This window comes from Lacerta agilis, chromosome 11 (assembly GCF_009819535.1).
Source record: "Lacerta agilis isolate rLacAgi1 chromosome 11, rLacAgi1.pri, whole genome shotgun sequence".
NCBI classification, from domain to species: domain Eukaryota; kingdom Metazoa; phylum Chordata; class Lepidosauria; order Squamata; family Lacertidae; genus Lacerta; species Lacerta agilis.
In genome coordinates, this window is record NC_046322.1 from 60,712,825 (window position 1) to 60,727,471 (window position 14,647).

Consider the following 14,647-nt stretch of genomic DNA (forward strand, 5'->3'; position numbering starts at 1 on the left):
CAATGACAGAATTTCGTACCACGGCCGTCGGAAGTAAACCTACATCCAGTAGTATTAAAACTGCAATCTAGAGGGAAAATGCTAAAAAAAACAACAACAAAAACCTTTATTAGTCATGTAGTTGGCCGTTTCGCCTTTTTTGGGACAAAACAGAGTTTAAAAACCTTGCCACCTGAAAGGTTATATGAGGATCATTGTCTTGCAAAATTAGGGCAAGGTGAGACTCTGCTAGCGTACCCACAGTTTTCTGAATTATTGGTCTTAGTAGATTTGCCCGGGCGTCTCTGTGCAGAGGGCAAGAAAAAATTATATGATGAAGTGACTCCTTCGACTTCTTGTCACAGACACATAAAGCAGAAACTAGACCCTTGGAAAATCTATGTCTCAGGACATTAGAGGGAAAGGCATTAAACCACGCTTTAATAAACACAAATCTATGAGAAGCAGTGGCGATAGGTATGCTGGAGCATGATGTAATGGAGTAATACCAATGTTCTGAGGCGAACAGACCCCCCCACCCAGCGTAAGATTACGTTGTAACTCATTATCATCCATTCTCTGTTTGTTGAGTCTTTTTGCTGAGACAAGGTCTAGATTTAGGGAATCTGACGGAGAGATTCCAAACAGCCAAAGTTTGGCGTGGATTTTGCTGGCCCAAGGACTAACAAATTCATCACGCCAGAGACATTGAGCAAGATGGTGGTTTGGTAGTCTGTGCCAGAGAGTTAGCCAATAATTAAAAACTCGTTTCCATAATAGAGTCTCTAGTGCGGGAATATTTAGTTCCAACCATATAGAAGCATTACTCACGCACGGAGGAAGCTTTAGAAGGCGGCGAAGGCGAAGGAATTGATGTAAGAGTGTCAACTATTTTTGCGTTTAACACCTTTAGAGCCGAGGGGAGATGTAATGCCCCATCTGCAAAGAAAAACTGAAGAAATGCATGGGATAAGGATTTGCCCTTGGTAAGTAGATGTTGAATTTGAGATTTCCAACTCAGATTATATTGAAAAGAGATCCCCAAGTATTGCAACTTAAGGACCTGTTATATTTTTACACCACCAAGCTTCCACCTATAAAGTTTCCGGTTTCGGGGGGGGGGGACTTTAGATTTTGAGTGGTTGGTGGTCAGCTGGTTGGACTGACAATAACCAGCAAAAATCTTTAATGCCCTGCTTAGAACAACTCTTGAATAGGAAAGAATCACAGCATCGCCTGCGTATAAAAGCAGCGGACAGCGATAGTTCACCTTAATATGCAACCCTGGCGTACTCCTTTGTTTATCGGCACCTCATTTGTGAGGTCACCTGTTGGGGTGAGTCTCACTCTGGCGGCTGAACCATCATGCAGTTGGATAATGAGCCATAAGAGCCTTCTGTCAATGCCCCTCCTTGCTAGTTCCCCCCATATGATGTTTCTGGGGATGCTATCAAAGGCTGCCTTCAGATCTATGAAGGCGGCACAAAGGTGGCCCTGACTGGGGGCAGAGTCCTTCCTAGCAAGATGGTAAAGGATTATTGCGTGGTCGATGGTAGAACAATTGGGTCTAAAACCTGCTTGTTTGTAGCCTATCAGATTGGACTCTTCCACCCACTGAGTCAGTTTGGACAACAAAAAGCGGGCATAGATTTTCCCTATGATTGAAAGGAGGCTGATATTGCGATAATTCCCTGGATCAGCTGGAGAACCTTTTTATAGATTGGAATTATAATAGCCTCCTTCCATGTCCTAGGAATGAGTCTGGTGGTATTGATAGCATCAAAGGCCTTAGCCAGAATTCTGGCCCACCATTTGGGATGTAATTTGATGGCCTCTGCTGGAACTAGGTCAGGCCCAGGGGCCTTACCCACTTTCAGTTGGGCTATTAGATCTCTTATTTCTCCTGGATCAGTAGGAGGCCACATAGGTAGGTGGTCAAACAAGTGCTCAATTAGAGCAGACGGTGCCTCAGCCTGTGAGAAGCATTTCTTCAGGAAGTGTTCCCATGTAGGGGCCGGAATAACAGCCAAGGGATATTTCCTCGCTCTCCTATTAATGAGTGACCAAAATTTGTGTGCTCTATGGGATTTAGAGGCTGCAATCAGAGCATGCCAACGATTTAATTGCCACTCATGTTTAGCCCTCATCTGGGCCTGTTTATAGCCTATTTTGGCTAGGAGGTAAGTGGGTGGGAGGGCAGGGGCGCCAGAGATTTTATATTCATTATAAATGGAGCGTAGATGGAATCTAGCTTGTTTGCATATGGAGTTGTACCAGGGAGCTCCCGAGTTGTGCTGTGCTGTGTCAGTTAGCTTATCCGTAAAGTGAGTAAAAAGTTTCAAAACCGAATTAGGGTCATATAGGTCAGACGTAATGACAAGTGAATGTACGCCAATTTCCTTTTCAAAAAATTCCCAGTATTTCTGGGCAAGCACAACTGACCATTTGATCCCTCTTATTTTAGTCGTTGTAATGGTTTTCATGGGGGTTGGGTGTCTATGTCTGGCACACTGCCAGTCCAGGGAGAGCTTGGCTACTAGGGATAGATGGTCACTGGCTTACACATTTCCAGTTTTAAAAGAAAGGACATTCATCGCCAGATCCTTTGAGACCATTAGGTAGAATATCTAGCATTCAGAAAAACTAAATTCAAACGGATGGCCATTTGGTAGAGAATTACTCCTGCCTCATTTACTCTGGCATCTTTAGAGATTCTTGTTGTAATATGTTCCAGATCATAACTGTCAAAACAGGGAGCAACCCACCATTTGGCTTTAGTCAATGAGTCCCAATTAGCAGCGGTGCGAGCGTTAAAACCCCCACTAATTATGGAAGGGGTATTGGGGCACTTAGCATAACATAGAAGTAAGTGATCTTCTAATGATTTCCATCTAGTGCCAAGTTCAGATGTGCCCCCTGGTGGAAGATAGACATTTGTAATTAATAATGAAAACTTTTCCCCAGAGATCGGACCTGATAGAGCAAAGGGGGTGGAAGCCTGTGATATGATACAACCTTACTGGTGTATAATACCAGTTTTGCACTAGCTTCAACCCGTTTCTGGATTATCCTAGAGGTTGCAACGAAGGGCAGTTGCCGAAAGATTCCAAGGGAAATGGGTACATCACTGTCAGTTTTTGATTGCAGCCTGGTTTTTTGCTTTCATTTTATGGATCAATGGTCTCATTAAATTTCATGTTGAATTTCTGTTTTAGTGGTTGTTTTCAAAAGTCTGGAATGGATTAATTCGTTTTGCATTACTTTCTATGGGAAAGCATGCCTTGGTTTTGGAACACTTTGGTTTCGGAACAGACTTCTGGAACGGATTTAATTTGAGAACCAAGGTACTGTACCTGAATAATGTATGTATCTATGTACTTTCTACTTTTGTACCAACTTGTATCTTTTATTGAAATGTAGTTATCCTTATGTCGTTCAAACATTTTAATAAAATGTATCCACATGTTTTTGCAAAAGCTACATATGAACTCCCTGGTCCTGCACAATGACAGTTCAGACACTAATGCAGATCCACAGATCCACTTACAGGGTCTACAGTGACATGAAACCAATTCACAATTTAACAGTTTATTTCAATAAGTCATTCACACACAGTCACAGGAACATGTTACATTTCATTCATAGGGCGTCAGGGAACAAATGTCAAAAGGAGACTCGAAATAGAATTAAACATTCAGGATATTTCAAAACTCATAATAGAAATATGTTTCAAAAGTTTCCAAGCTTATGAGAGTACAGCTCTCTTCCTGCATGTTATACAGAGAGCTGCAAGAGGAAAGTCAAAACTATAGTATTGTGCAATGTCAGTATATATTCTCTGTGGTGACAATTCCGATTCGGTGCACGAGGCTTGGAACGAGGCCACCAACATCTACCTGCTGGTGGTGCTAGCCAGCCTGGCTCTGCCGGTGGCGGCAACTGCCCTTTGGTACTCCTTGCCACTTGAGATCCAGCATGCCATTCATAAGGTGTCAGGGAACATCAACATAAACTCCATAATCGCCCAAAGCCCAGAGCCATTATTCCATGCAAGACAAACGCTTCAGCCAAGGCCATCCACCTTCACCCTGTAATTATAAAATCACAATAGATAGACATCAGTAGGGTGGACGGGATGGGCTGAGAAATAGCAGTAACAGTCATCCGCAACCTTCCTCTCTTTTGTCAACACCAATTAAGAACTTTGCATGTAAACATTGAAGTGTTAACAACTGTCATAACAACTGTACTTTACCAAAAACGCTTCTCACAACTACTCACCTGTAAATCACCAGAAGCTCCCCTTTCCTGACATGCTCCACGATGCTGTAAGAAAGTATGAAATTCTGTGTCTTCTTTTCTTCGGGGTTCTCTTTCCTTCCTACCACAATGGGCGCTAAGGAGCGGGAACCCCTGTTGCAACTGCGTTTTATATTTCACAATAAAGGATCGGGCGTAACTGTGGCTTTGCTTTGAAATATATCTGGTTGGTCTCTGTCATTTTATTTCCAACCAGGGAACCTCATTGGGTCATATACGGTCCCTGAACCCTTACGGAAAACGGGCAATTAATGGGAAATTAATTGTTCTTAACATTAACGTAAGCCTTTTTACATAAATGCATCCACAGAATGAACATGGACTCTCAACTTATAGGGTGTTCTCCCTGCTCCATGCAACTTCCCCCTTCCTCTTACCTGTTCTTTTTGTGTGGTGGTTTTGGCAGCAGCCACAGCAGTGCACAAGCGAGATCCTGTAAGAAAGAAGGAATCTTTGTCACAGACCAAACGCCAGGGACAGTGCTTCAGAAAAGCAGTTGCAGGAAGTCCCAGGTGGGCAGAGGGCTTATGGGGTCGAATCCTGTTTGTGGCTTTCCCACGGGCATCTGGGTGGCCCCTGGAGAAGAGGAGGCTGGACCAGACACACCCTTGGCCTGATCCTTCAGGCCCTCCTTGTGTGTCTAAGGCCCCCCTCCTCCCCCCTGTCCCATTACCTCTGAGGCGAGAAGCCTTCTTCTCAGCTCCAGTCCCTCGTGGGATGCGGCGGCTCCCAGGCTGAAACTTTCCCTTGCTGCAAAACAAATGGAGACATCAGCAGGTGCCTGGCTTCCAGCCACATTAGCCCCAGTCTGGGGCAGGAGGGTGGGGGACCTGGGAAGGGGGCATTTCCTCCTACCTGATCTTATGAGCTTCCCCCACTTGTCCTCCTCCGTACAGGTGTCTCGGCTGCGTCCCAACCGCCCTGGCACAGAAGCAGCAGCCAAAGTCTTCTCCCTCTCTGAAATAACTCTAGATGTGGTTTTAATGGGAGGAAACCTTGACTGCTGTTTCTGTGCCAAACAGGGTTGGGGAGGAGCCATACTCACATGGAGAAGGGGCAGTGGGGAAGCCATGCGAGGGTTAGGGGCCAGGAACTGCCGGGATGGTCTCTCGCTCTTCATCCTGGGAGCTGGAGCTGGAGCCTCATCCCTGGAGGCGTGGCCCTGTGGAGGAAGCAGGACATCTTATGAGAAGGGGCTGGGACGGGCCAAAAACTATTGACAGAACATCAACTCATAAGCACATCCAGCTGTCTTACCCACACCAAATATTGAAAGGCTTCTCTCTCCACTTTCACCGTCCTGGAGAATCCTGGAAATCCTGTAGATTGTTCAGGGTGCTGGGAAAGGGAGCTGTCGGGAATGGTGGGTCCTTGACAAAGGACAGTTCCCAGGATTCCTTGGTGGAAGCCAAAAGCATGAAAGTGGTGGAAGAGGCCTTCAAATGTCCGGTGTGGTGGATGCTCTCAACAGGAAGCCTGCCGCTTTTGTGGGCTTTATGTTCTGGGGATCACACCTCAAACCAGAATCGCATAGGGTCGAAACACATGGGGTTCAGGGCTGGGTGGAATTGCCAAAGTCTCTTTTCCCGGACACCCGCCTGCTTTCTGCCCCCTTTTTGATAGATTTTTGGGCCAAGAACATAAAGCTAAATGCACGCAACTTAGATGTGCCAAAGTTGCAAGCTTTCTCTAATCGTAAAGGAATGATGGACACATGCAATTGTGGACCAAGGGGAACTTTGAAAGGTGAGTGAACAAGATCACATTGCCGATCTCGCAAGAGCCGCCTCCTTGCAGGAATAAGGAAGCCCAGAGGAATCAGATGCCCCACAAGAGCATCTTGGATGAGGTGGCTTTCAAAGAGGGTGAGACAACTGCCTGGTGGAGAGGGTTATTGCCAGGCAACCCAGCTGGAGGGAGTAATGCTTCTGAAAAGCACTTCCTGGAATCCACAGGTGGGGAGAGTGTTCCTATAACCCCCCCAAAAGAAGTTTCACAAGGACCCCTTCCTTCTGTCCCAGTACCTGAGAGTCTCCACGTCTCTCCAGGGATTTCGCCAGAATGAAGCAAACCTTAGGGAAAGGCTCCCTCTCTGCAAAGAAAACAGAAGAATCAGCAAGCGCCTGGCTCCCAGCCATGCTAGTACCAGTCTGGCACATGAAGGAGGGGGAACATGGGAAGGAAGCATTCCTATAATATTTCCACTTACCTGAAGTTTGAGCCTTTCCCCCCTTGTTCTGGCTGGCCTCTCGCCTAAGGAAGAAACAAGCTCAGTGTGGTGTTTGCCCGTTCCTTTGGAAATGTCTGTACAGGGGAAGAGAAAGGGTTAATAGGTAGACCAATAGAAAAGCCCAGACACGGAGCCTACCTGTTTTTAAAAGGCTTAGCCTGAGGTTTAGACAGTTGGGGGAAAGCAGTTGGAAAAGCAGTTAGAAGACATTTGGAAACAGACAGTTGGTTCGGTTGGTTTCTTGTGGGTGGGAGGCATAGGAGTCAGAGTGAGTTAGAGACAGAGGGGAGACAGAGAGAGTGAATCTCCAAGTATTTAAAACTTGTTTGCATTCACAATAAACTGGAATCTTTGTTAATATGTTACAACCTGACTGAGTCTGAATATATTACCGGGGAAACCTGGTTGGTGGCAGTGGAAGAGATAAGCCATGGTGGTGCAGGGTCAATAGTCCGTGGAACGACTGGGGACTCTGTGCGAACGCCACTCAGTCTGATTGGTTGGAGGAGTTCCAGATAAATATATATAGTCATACCTTGTGTTGCGAACGCTCCGTGTTGAGTACGTTCGGGTTGCGTACTCCGCAAACCCGGAAGTGAAACACAGAGTGCGGACGCTTTTGCGCATGTCCGCACGGTCCGTGGATGTGCAGAAGCATTCTGCGCAGTTCACGCATGCACAGAAGCGAGACCTCACGAGATCTCATGTTTTCGCACATGCACGAAAGCGCCGCCCGTGTTGAGCACTGTTCGGGGTGCGAATGGCACCCCAGAATGAATTAAGTGTGCAACCTGAGGTACCACTGTAGATGATAATATGTATATATTTTATTCCAAGGTTCATTATCGTTAACTGAGACCACCAGTTGAGGTTGGCTGGAATCTCAGGAAGGATGTTTTCATGGGATGCAGAAATTAGAGAAAAATATGGGCTAAGAAGGCAAGGAGAGCCACTTCTTCCCATGGTGCAGTTCCACACACCATTTCTCCTTCTATCTGAAGGAAGGAATGACCGGGGGGGGGGGAATTCTGGGATTCATCTCCGCAGAAGCATTCCCAACCAGAGCTGGATTGCCCAATGGGCAGAGCAGGCACCGGCCTATGGGCCAGGCAGCAACGGATCAAAATAAAGACTGTTTGTTTTGTATAATAAGATCGGTTGATTAATATTGTTGGTTGGTAAAATAAAAAACGTATCAGGAGATCATTTGTGAGGAGCTCAGAGATATTTTGACTGCCTAGGGGCCTCCACATGTTTTCATCTGGAACTGTGCCCAACCAAGGGCCAACTTTGGGCTCTCAAATGTCAACGGCGCCCTGTATCCAGAGCCGTAGCTAGGTGATATTGCGCCCATGGCAGAACCGTTCAGATTGCGCCCCCTAGCCACGGACAAATTAACTCTTATTTCTGCCTCTTCTCCAACCCTCCAATAATTCAATTCACCTTCTATTTAAATTATTTTCTTATGAGGCAATAATCAATATTTTTATTTATAGACATATTTATGGAAATAATTTTTAGCCTATTTTGCGGGGGGGGGGGGGGCTCGCCTGCACCCCAGGCAGGGGCCCACCTCACAACTCCCTAGCTACGGCCCTGCCTGTACCACCCTGCAATTTGGCACCCCTCCCTCTTGTTCTTTCACATTGTTTTAGCCCACCCTGCAGTGTGGTGCCCAACGTGAGTGCCCCGGTTGTGGCATCCTAAAACTGCCCCAGCCCAGCCTTGGGATGTGGGGTTGGCATGGGAGAGCTCCTTGTCCTGGCCAGGTGGACCACAGAGAAACCCTCTCCGTAAAACTATAGGGATATCTAAATCAGGCCTTCCTCCTCCAGCTAGCAAGATCACTGGGAAACACTTCCCCTGCCACTGAAGGTCAGTCACAGCAGACCTCCACATTTAGGTCGCTTTCGTGGCACCTCTGGGCTGCTGCTGCTGCTGCTGCTGCTGCCTTTCCCAAACCACGGCCCTGCAAAGGAAGGAGGACATTGTACTCTCTCGGGCACAGGGGTCGGTCCCTGCAGAGAGGTGGGCCCCGCGGGATCCGCCTTGGGGGGGGGGGGGGAAGCTGCCTGCCAAGATGCCTTGGGCTCCAGGGCTGCCCTGCTGTGGGGCACTAGCCCCTCTGGAAAGCCGAAGGGACCCCGGGGGCTCTTCCCCTCGCCCCCGGCCGAGAGACGGGCAGGCAGCCGGCTTGTGTGGCAGTGCTAGGCGACCTTCCTCTCGGGAGGGGCGCTCTCTGGCAAGGACCCGGTCTCTGCCCCGAGGGACGCGCACTCTCGAGAGGCGCCGAGGGAACCGGCCGAGGACGACGACGAGGCGCCCATTGCCGACTGCGGTACCGGTCACTGTCCTTATTCGGGAACTTTCCTCTCCCGCCTCAGGAACACGAAGAGCGCCGCCCCGAGCGGGAGAGAGAGAGAGAGAGAGAGAAGCCCCGCGAGGAGGAGGAGGAGGCGGCGGCGGCGTCTCGGTCTCGGTCTCGGTCCCGCTCCCTCCTCGCTCCGCCCTGCGGGGCCGCTGACCCGGATGCGCTCGGCTTTCCCGGCCTGCCTCCGCCCGCGCGAGAGCGGAGAAGGAGGAGAAGGAGCCGGCGGCGGCCCGCCATGGCCGAGTCCCCGGAGGAGGTGGCGGTGCTGGTGCAGCGCGTGCTGAAGGATCTGCACAACGCCTTCAAGCGCAACCCGCACATGTGAGTCAAGCCCGGCCGCCGCCGCCGCCCCCCCTTCCCTTCCCTTCTCCCCGCCAGGCGGCAGGATCCGACCCTTCGCGGGAGGCGGACTTAGCCGCCCCTCCCCTCCTCAGGAGAGTAGCTTGTGGGAAGGAGGGAGGGACACCCCCCCCCCCCGGAAAGGCATTTGCCAAGTGGAAGCAAAGGCACAGAGTCCCCTAAAGCACAGTCAGAGTATATCCTCTGTAATGCGTATACATGTATATGGGCGGGGGGCGGGGCGGGGCGGGCGAAGAAGCCGAGATACGTTAGGGGGCGCAACTTTCAAAGTCTATGTATGGGAGGTGTCATATTCAATTCTATAGCCTACGTGCCTGGTCTAAAAGCATGTGGTAAGCTTTCCCTCCCAATCCTCTGTTGCCTTTTGTTAGAAACAGCATGGGATGGGTGTGCATCGATGAGAGAACAAGGCACTCTGCCATGTAGATTGGCCAGAAGAGGAAGAATATTGATTGCAAGTGTTGGTCTCTAAAACACATTTCCATTTTTAATGGTTCAATGTTAATGTACTTTTGCAGTATCCCTCTCTTCATGGGATTTCAGATAGTTTTTTCGTGTCATGATGTCCATCTGTCATGGGTGATCTAGTTGAGATTTCTGCATTGGAGAGGGTTGGACTAGATTACCCCCGGGGTCCCTTCCAACTCCACAATTCTATGAATCATTAGCCAAAATGGGCGAATGGGGAGAGAAGAAAGGTGGGCAGACCCTCTGGATCATTAGCATGGATGTCTTTTACCAGTTAGAATAACTTGCGTAAGATCCCATTGCAGATCTGTGATGGATGGGCGTTGAACTCCTAACGTCTCAACTTTTAAATTTTGCTCTGGAATTTGATTAATGTATAAGAAAACATATTTACAGGTATATCCTCAGTTTCAAAGATGACAATTATTGAGGTCAACATGCTGAACAAAGTCAGAATGCTGTTAAAAATAATGAAAGCATGCAACACTTTCTTCACTTTTAAAATTATTTGATAATTACTACAGGGCCTACCACATATTAAAGGAAATATAGGTGTCCTTTTTCTGAATCTGTGTCTCCATAGGAACCACCATGACATATAGAGGGGAGTCATATGTCTGGAAGCAGGCAGTAAAAATGCACAATTGGGAGCGTTGATTGGCACATTTTTTAGATAAATGTTGGAGGATGTATGGTGGCTAACAGATTGAGGTTGAATCCTGACAAGACAGAAGTACTGTTCTTGGGGGACAGGAGGCGGGCTGGTATGGAGGACTCCCTGGTCCTGAATGGGGTAACTGTGCCCCTGAAGGACCAGGTGCGCAGCCTGGGAATCATTTTGGACTCACAGTGTCCATGGAAGCGCAGGTTAATTCTGTGTCCAGGGCGGCTGTCTACCAGCTCCATCTGGTACGCAGGCTGAGACCCTACCTGCCCACAGACTGTCTTGCCAGAGTGGTGCATGCTCTGGTTATCTCCCGCTTGGACTACTGCAATGCGCTCTACGTGGGGCTACCTTTGAAGGTGACCCGGAAACTGCAATTAATCCAGAATGCGGCAGCTAGACTGGTGACTGGGGGCGGCCACCGAGACCATATAACACAGGTCCTGAAAGATCTACATTGGCTCCCAGTACATTTCCGAGCACAATTCAAAGTGTTGGTGTTGACCTTCAAAGCCCTAAACGGCCTTGGCCCAGTATACCTGAAGGAGCGTCTCCATCCCCATCGTTCTGTCCAGACACTGAGGTCCAGTGCCGAGGGCCTTCTGGCAGTTCCCTCACTACGAGAAGCCAAGTTACAGGGAACCAGGCAGAGGGCCTTCTCGGTAGTGGCACCCGCCCTGTGGAACGCCCTCCCTTCAGATGTCAAAGAGATAAACAACTACCTGACATTTAGAAGACATCTGAGGGCAGCCCTGTTTAGGGAAGTTTTTAATGTGTGACATTTTAATGTATTTAATGTATTTTTAATCTTTTGTTGGAAGCCGCCCAGAGTGGTACAAATAATAAATTCTTCTTCTTCTTCTTCTTCTTCTTCTTCTTCTTCTTCTTCTTTTTCTTTTTCTTTGTGTTATGATGATAGCTGCATGGGCATCTATCGGGAATGCTTTGGTGGTGTTTCCTGCTTGGCAGGGGGTTGGACTGGATGGCCCTTGTGGTCTCTTCCAACTCTATAATTCTATGATTCTATGGCAGATGGTAGACAATCAGAAATGCATTCTTAGTAATGTGTGGAGTAGCACTGAGAATCAGATGGCGGAATTATGCAGCTCTTAGATATGTGTAGGCCGATTCAGCGGTGGAGCAAGCCAATTGGGCTCCTGGGGCGGCGCATGTCCCCAGGGTAGGATGCTCCGAGGAGTCTGCCTGCTTCCGCCCACTCAGCCGCCCTACAGCTGAGGGGGAGGTGGTGGGCGGACCGTTTGGGGCAGCACGGAGCCTGCGGGCACCCAAAACACCGTGTGGCTCAGGCGCACTGCAGGCATAGCTGTCAACCCTCCCTGCTGTTCCCCACTGCTATATACATAGCTGTCAACCCTCCCTGCTGTTCCCCACTGCTATAATAAGGGAATTTCCTGCAAAAAAGGGAAAGGTTGACAGCTATGACTGCAGGCCTGCAGTGAGTGCCGCCCAGCATTTTGTCACCCCCTCAGTGGTGATACCTGGGGCGGTCTGCCCCCACCACACCCCTTTTCTCTGCCCCCTGGCTCTATTAATTTGAGGAGCCAGCTACTTTTTACAGTGTCATCCTTACAGGGTTTATAATACAGGTTGCTATAAAGTGAAAATTTAGAATAAGGACTCATTCTGAGATTCTTAAATCTCCTTGTAGAACTTATTGGCAAGGAGAACCCCCTCTTGCGCATCTTGTATCAGCAGGTAACGGGTGGGGGTGGGGGTGGTCTTTGTAACTGGGCCAGACTCTAGAACAGGCTTCCTGAACCTCGGCCCTCCAGATGTTTTGAGACTACAATTCCCATCATCTCTGACCACTGTTCCTGCTAGCTAGGGATCATGGGAGTTGTAGGCCAAAAACATCTGGAGGGCCGAGTTTGAGGAAGCCTGCTCTAGAATGTAGGAAGCTGCCTTATACCAAGTTAGACCATTATTCGTCTTGCTCTGGATTGTCAACACTGTTTGGTGGAGGTTCTCCAAGCTTCCAGGTGGCAAATCTTTGCTAGTTCTACTGGAGATGCCAGGGTTGGATCTGGCCCTGTCTACATGCAAAGCAGCTGCTAAGGCTCCATCCTGAGAACAGAAAGCTTACTAATGAGTCAATTAACAATATCCTAAAGTAGCTCCAAGGTTGATGGCATTAGTACTCATCAGCACTTCACACTTTTATTCCTTGACTTAAAATCTTGAATTGGGATCAGTGGTGAATAGGCAGCCAGTAGATTTTTGTGCCATGTTGTACCTGGCATTGAGAAACTCCCATGGTCCAGATTGCTGACTGGATCTGGCAGATTGGGACAGATAACTTTGATAGCATATCATCTGCATTGGTCACCTTTGGATTTCATGTCTCATTCAGTGGTTTTAATCTTTAACTGTATAGTTCAAGAATTGTTACTATTGAGGCCCTTATCTAGGGTTGCCATTTTTTTTATTTTAGTTTTGCAAGATCCTAAAAAAGAAGTTCTGAGCCATTTTTAAGGTGGGCTTAAGGGGAAAGACTTTTTTCTGGGATGGTACCAGCCCCTGGAATACTGTGTTAGAAGTTTGGCTTTTGGAGCAGATGGTGATTCTTTTAAGATCCTGAATCTGATCTTTAATTCCTGCTGCCTTTCATACTCATTCTAATCTTTTAATTGTTTTAGCATATTCTTTCCTTTTGGTATTGATATTAATGGTTTTAAATTTTGTACTTATCTTTTGCCTGCTTAAGTCTTTTCTAAAAAGTTGGAATAGACATGATGAATAAAATGGGGTAGAAAAGTTGACTAAAAGTAGAGCTGGAGTCTTGGGCAGGTGCAGATTTTTAAAATTACAACACCTGCACCCTGGGGTTTGTGGGAACAACACCCTCCGCAAAATTCCCCAGCAGAGAAGTCTTCAAGTGGTTCTTTAAAGAGGACAGAAGTGATCATGGGATGCTTGCTTTGTCTTTTACTTCAATACCCACCAGCCCTATCTGAAGAAGTGTGCATGCACACGAAAGCTCATACCAAGAACAAACTTAATTGGTCTCTAAGGTGCTACTGGAAGGAATTTTTTTTATATTTTATATTTTATTTTGTTTACACCAGCCCTTTGTTGGTGATGGAAAAGCCCTCTGTTCCTTGAGTGTAGAGTTAGGAATGAGTTTTAGAACAAAATGTTTTTATGAGTTGAGATCAAATAACCATTCTTTCCACATCAAGGAGAGACACTGAGGAGAGCTGGGAAACTTCTGCACTTCAGGGGATGAAAAGTGTCTTCATATATTGAATGGTTGCAAATACAAGTTTATTACTGCATGTGAACCACGGCAAAAAACTGCAGCCAATCTGATTCCTGGATCATTTCTGTCTGTTATAAACCAAGACAGTAGCCTTAAGAAAGCAGTTGTTGTTTTTTTGGATTGTGTGGTGTTATCTTTCATACTGAATTTTTGCTTGCTTTCAAGTAGATTGCTTTAATCTCTTTAAAAGAAAAGAACTTTCTATTTTTATGTCTGTAGTGGTTCTAAATTAAACATAAAGAGTCATATTTTTGACATGTTTTGCTCATTTGTGTTTTTCTGACTAAAGTAGGACAAGCCACTTTGACTGACATCATGTTCTATTTTTAAATATTCACTAAATTTGCCAAATTCAATGTGCAGTGTTCTTGGATCCTAACACTGCCACAGAAATTTGAAGCTTATTCATTAAGTAAGCCGTATAATGACAATGGGACTACTGTGCTTTTTATTTTGTTGTAAGGAGATGCTCACACTAGTAGTCTTACTAATTTGGATGAGAAAATAATGCTTACACTGTGCTTGAAGCATTAGAAAATGGTCAAATAAATAATAATAATATGGTAATACTGTAATAATAATTTTATTATTTATACCCCTGCCCACCTGGCTTGGTTGCTCCAGCCACCTTCCCTTAGCTCAATATATGTTCTGTCTAGGTTGCTAGTCAGAGATACCTCAAATTGCTTTGCAGTCCAACATCCATTCATTGCATTAACAGATACAGTACAAGTAAATGCCATTGGGAATGGAACTTCTTGTTGCCTTCAAATATTAAGCCAGCACAGAAAAAAATATAATTGCCATTTCAATTCTGATTTGATGTTCACAGGAGAGTATAAGTTGGGGCAAATCAGGTGGGGTGGAAAATATTCCTAGTGCTTTATTCTTCCATGGGGAAAAATCAATTTCATTTTTAACATTTTTAAAGTTTTTTTGTTTTGTTAGCTTTGCTTATTAAATGCAAATAAAATA

General features: G+C 46.8%; 1 protein-coding gene across 1 annotated transcript in view; it reads left to right on the plus strand.

Annotated features, from left to right (window-relative positions):
• The first annotated feature begins 9,111 nt into the window (after positions 1-9,111).
• Positions 9,112-14,647, plus strand: part of PTAR1 (protein prenyltransferase alpha subunit repeat containing 1) — a 36,366-nt gene continuing 30,830 nt past the window's right edge. Inside the window, exon 1 of the mRNA XM_033164149.1 lies at positions 9,112-9,221. Within this exon, the coding sequence (XP_033020040.1) occupies positions 9,136-9,221 (86 nt within the window). The 5' untranslated portion in view covers positions 9,112-9,135. The remainder of the gene's footprint in view (positions 9,222-14,647) is intronic.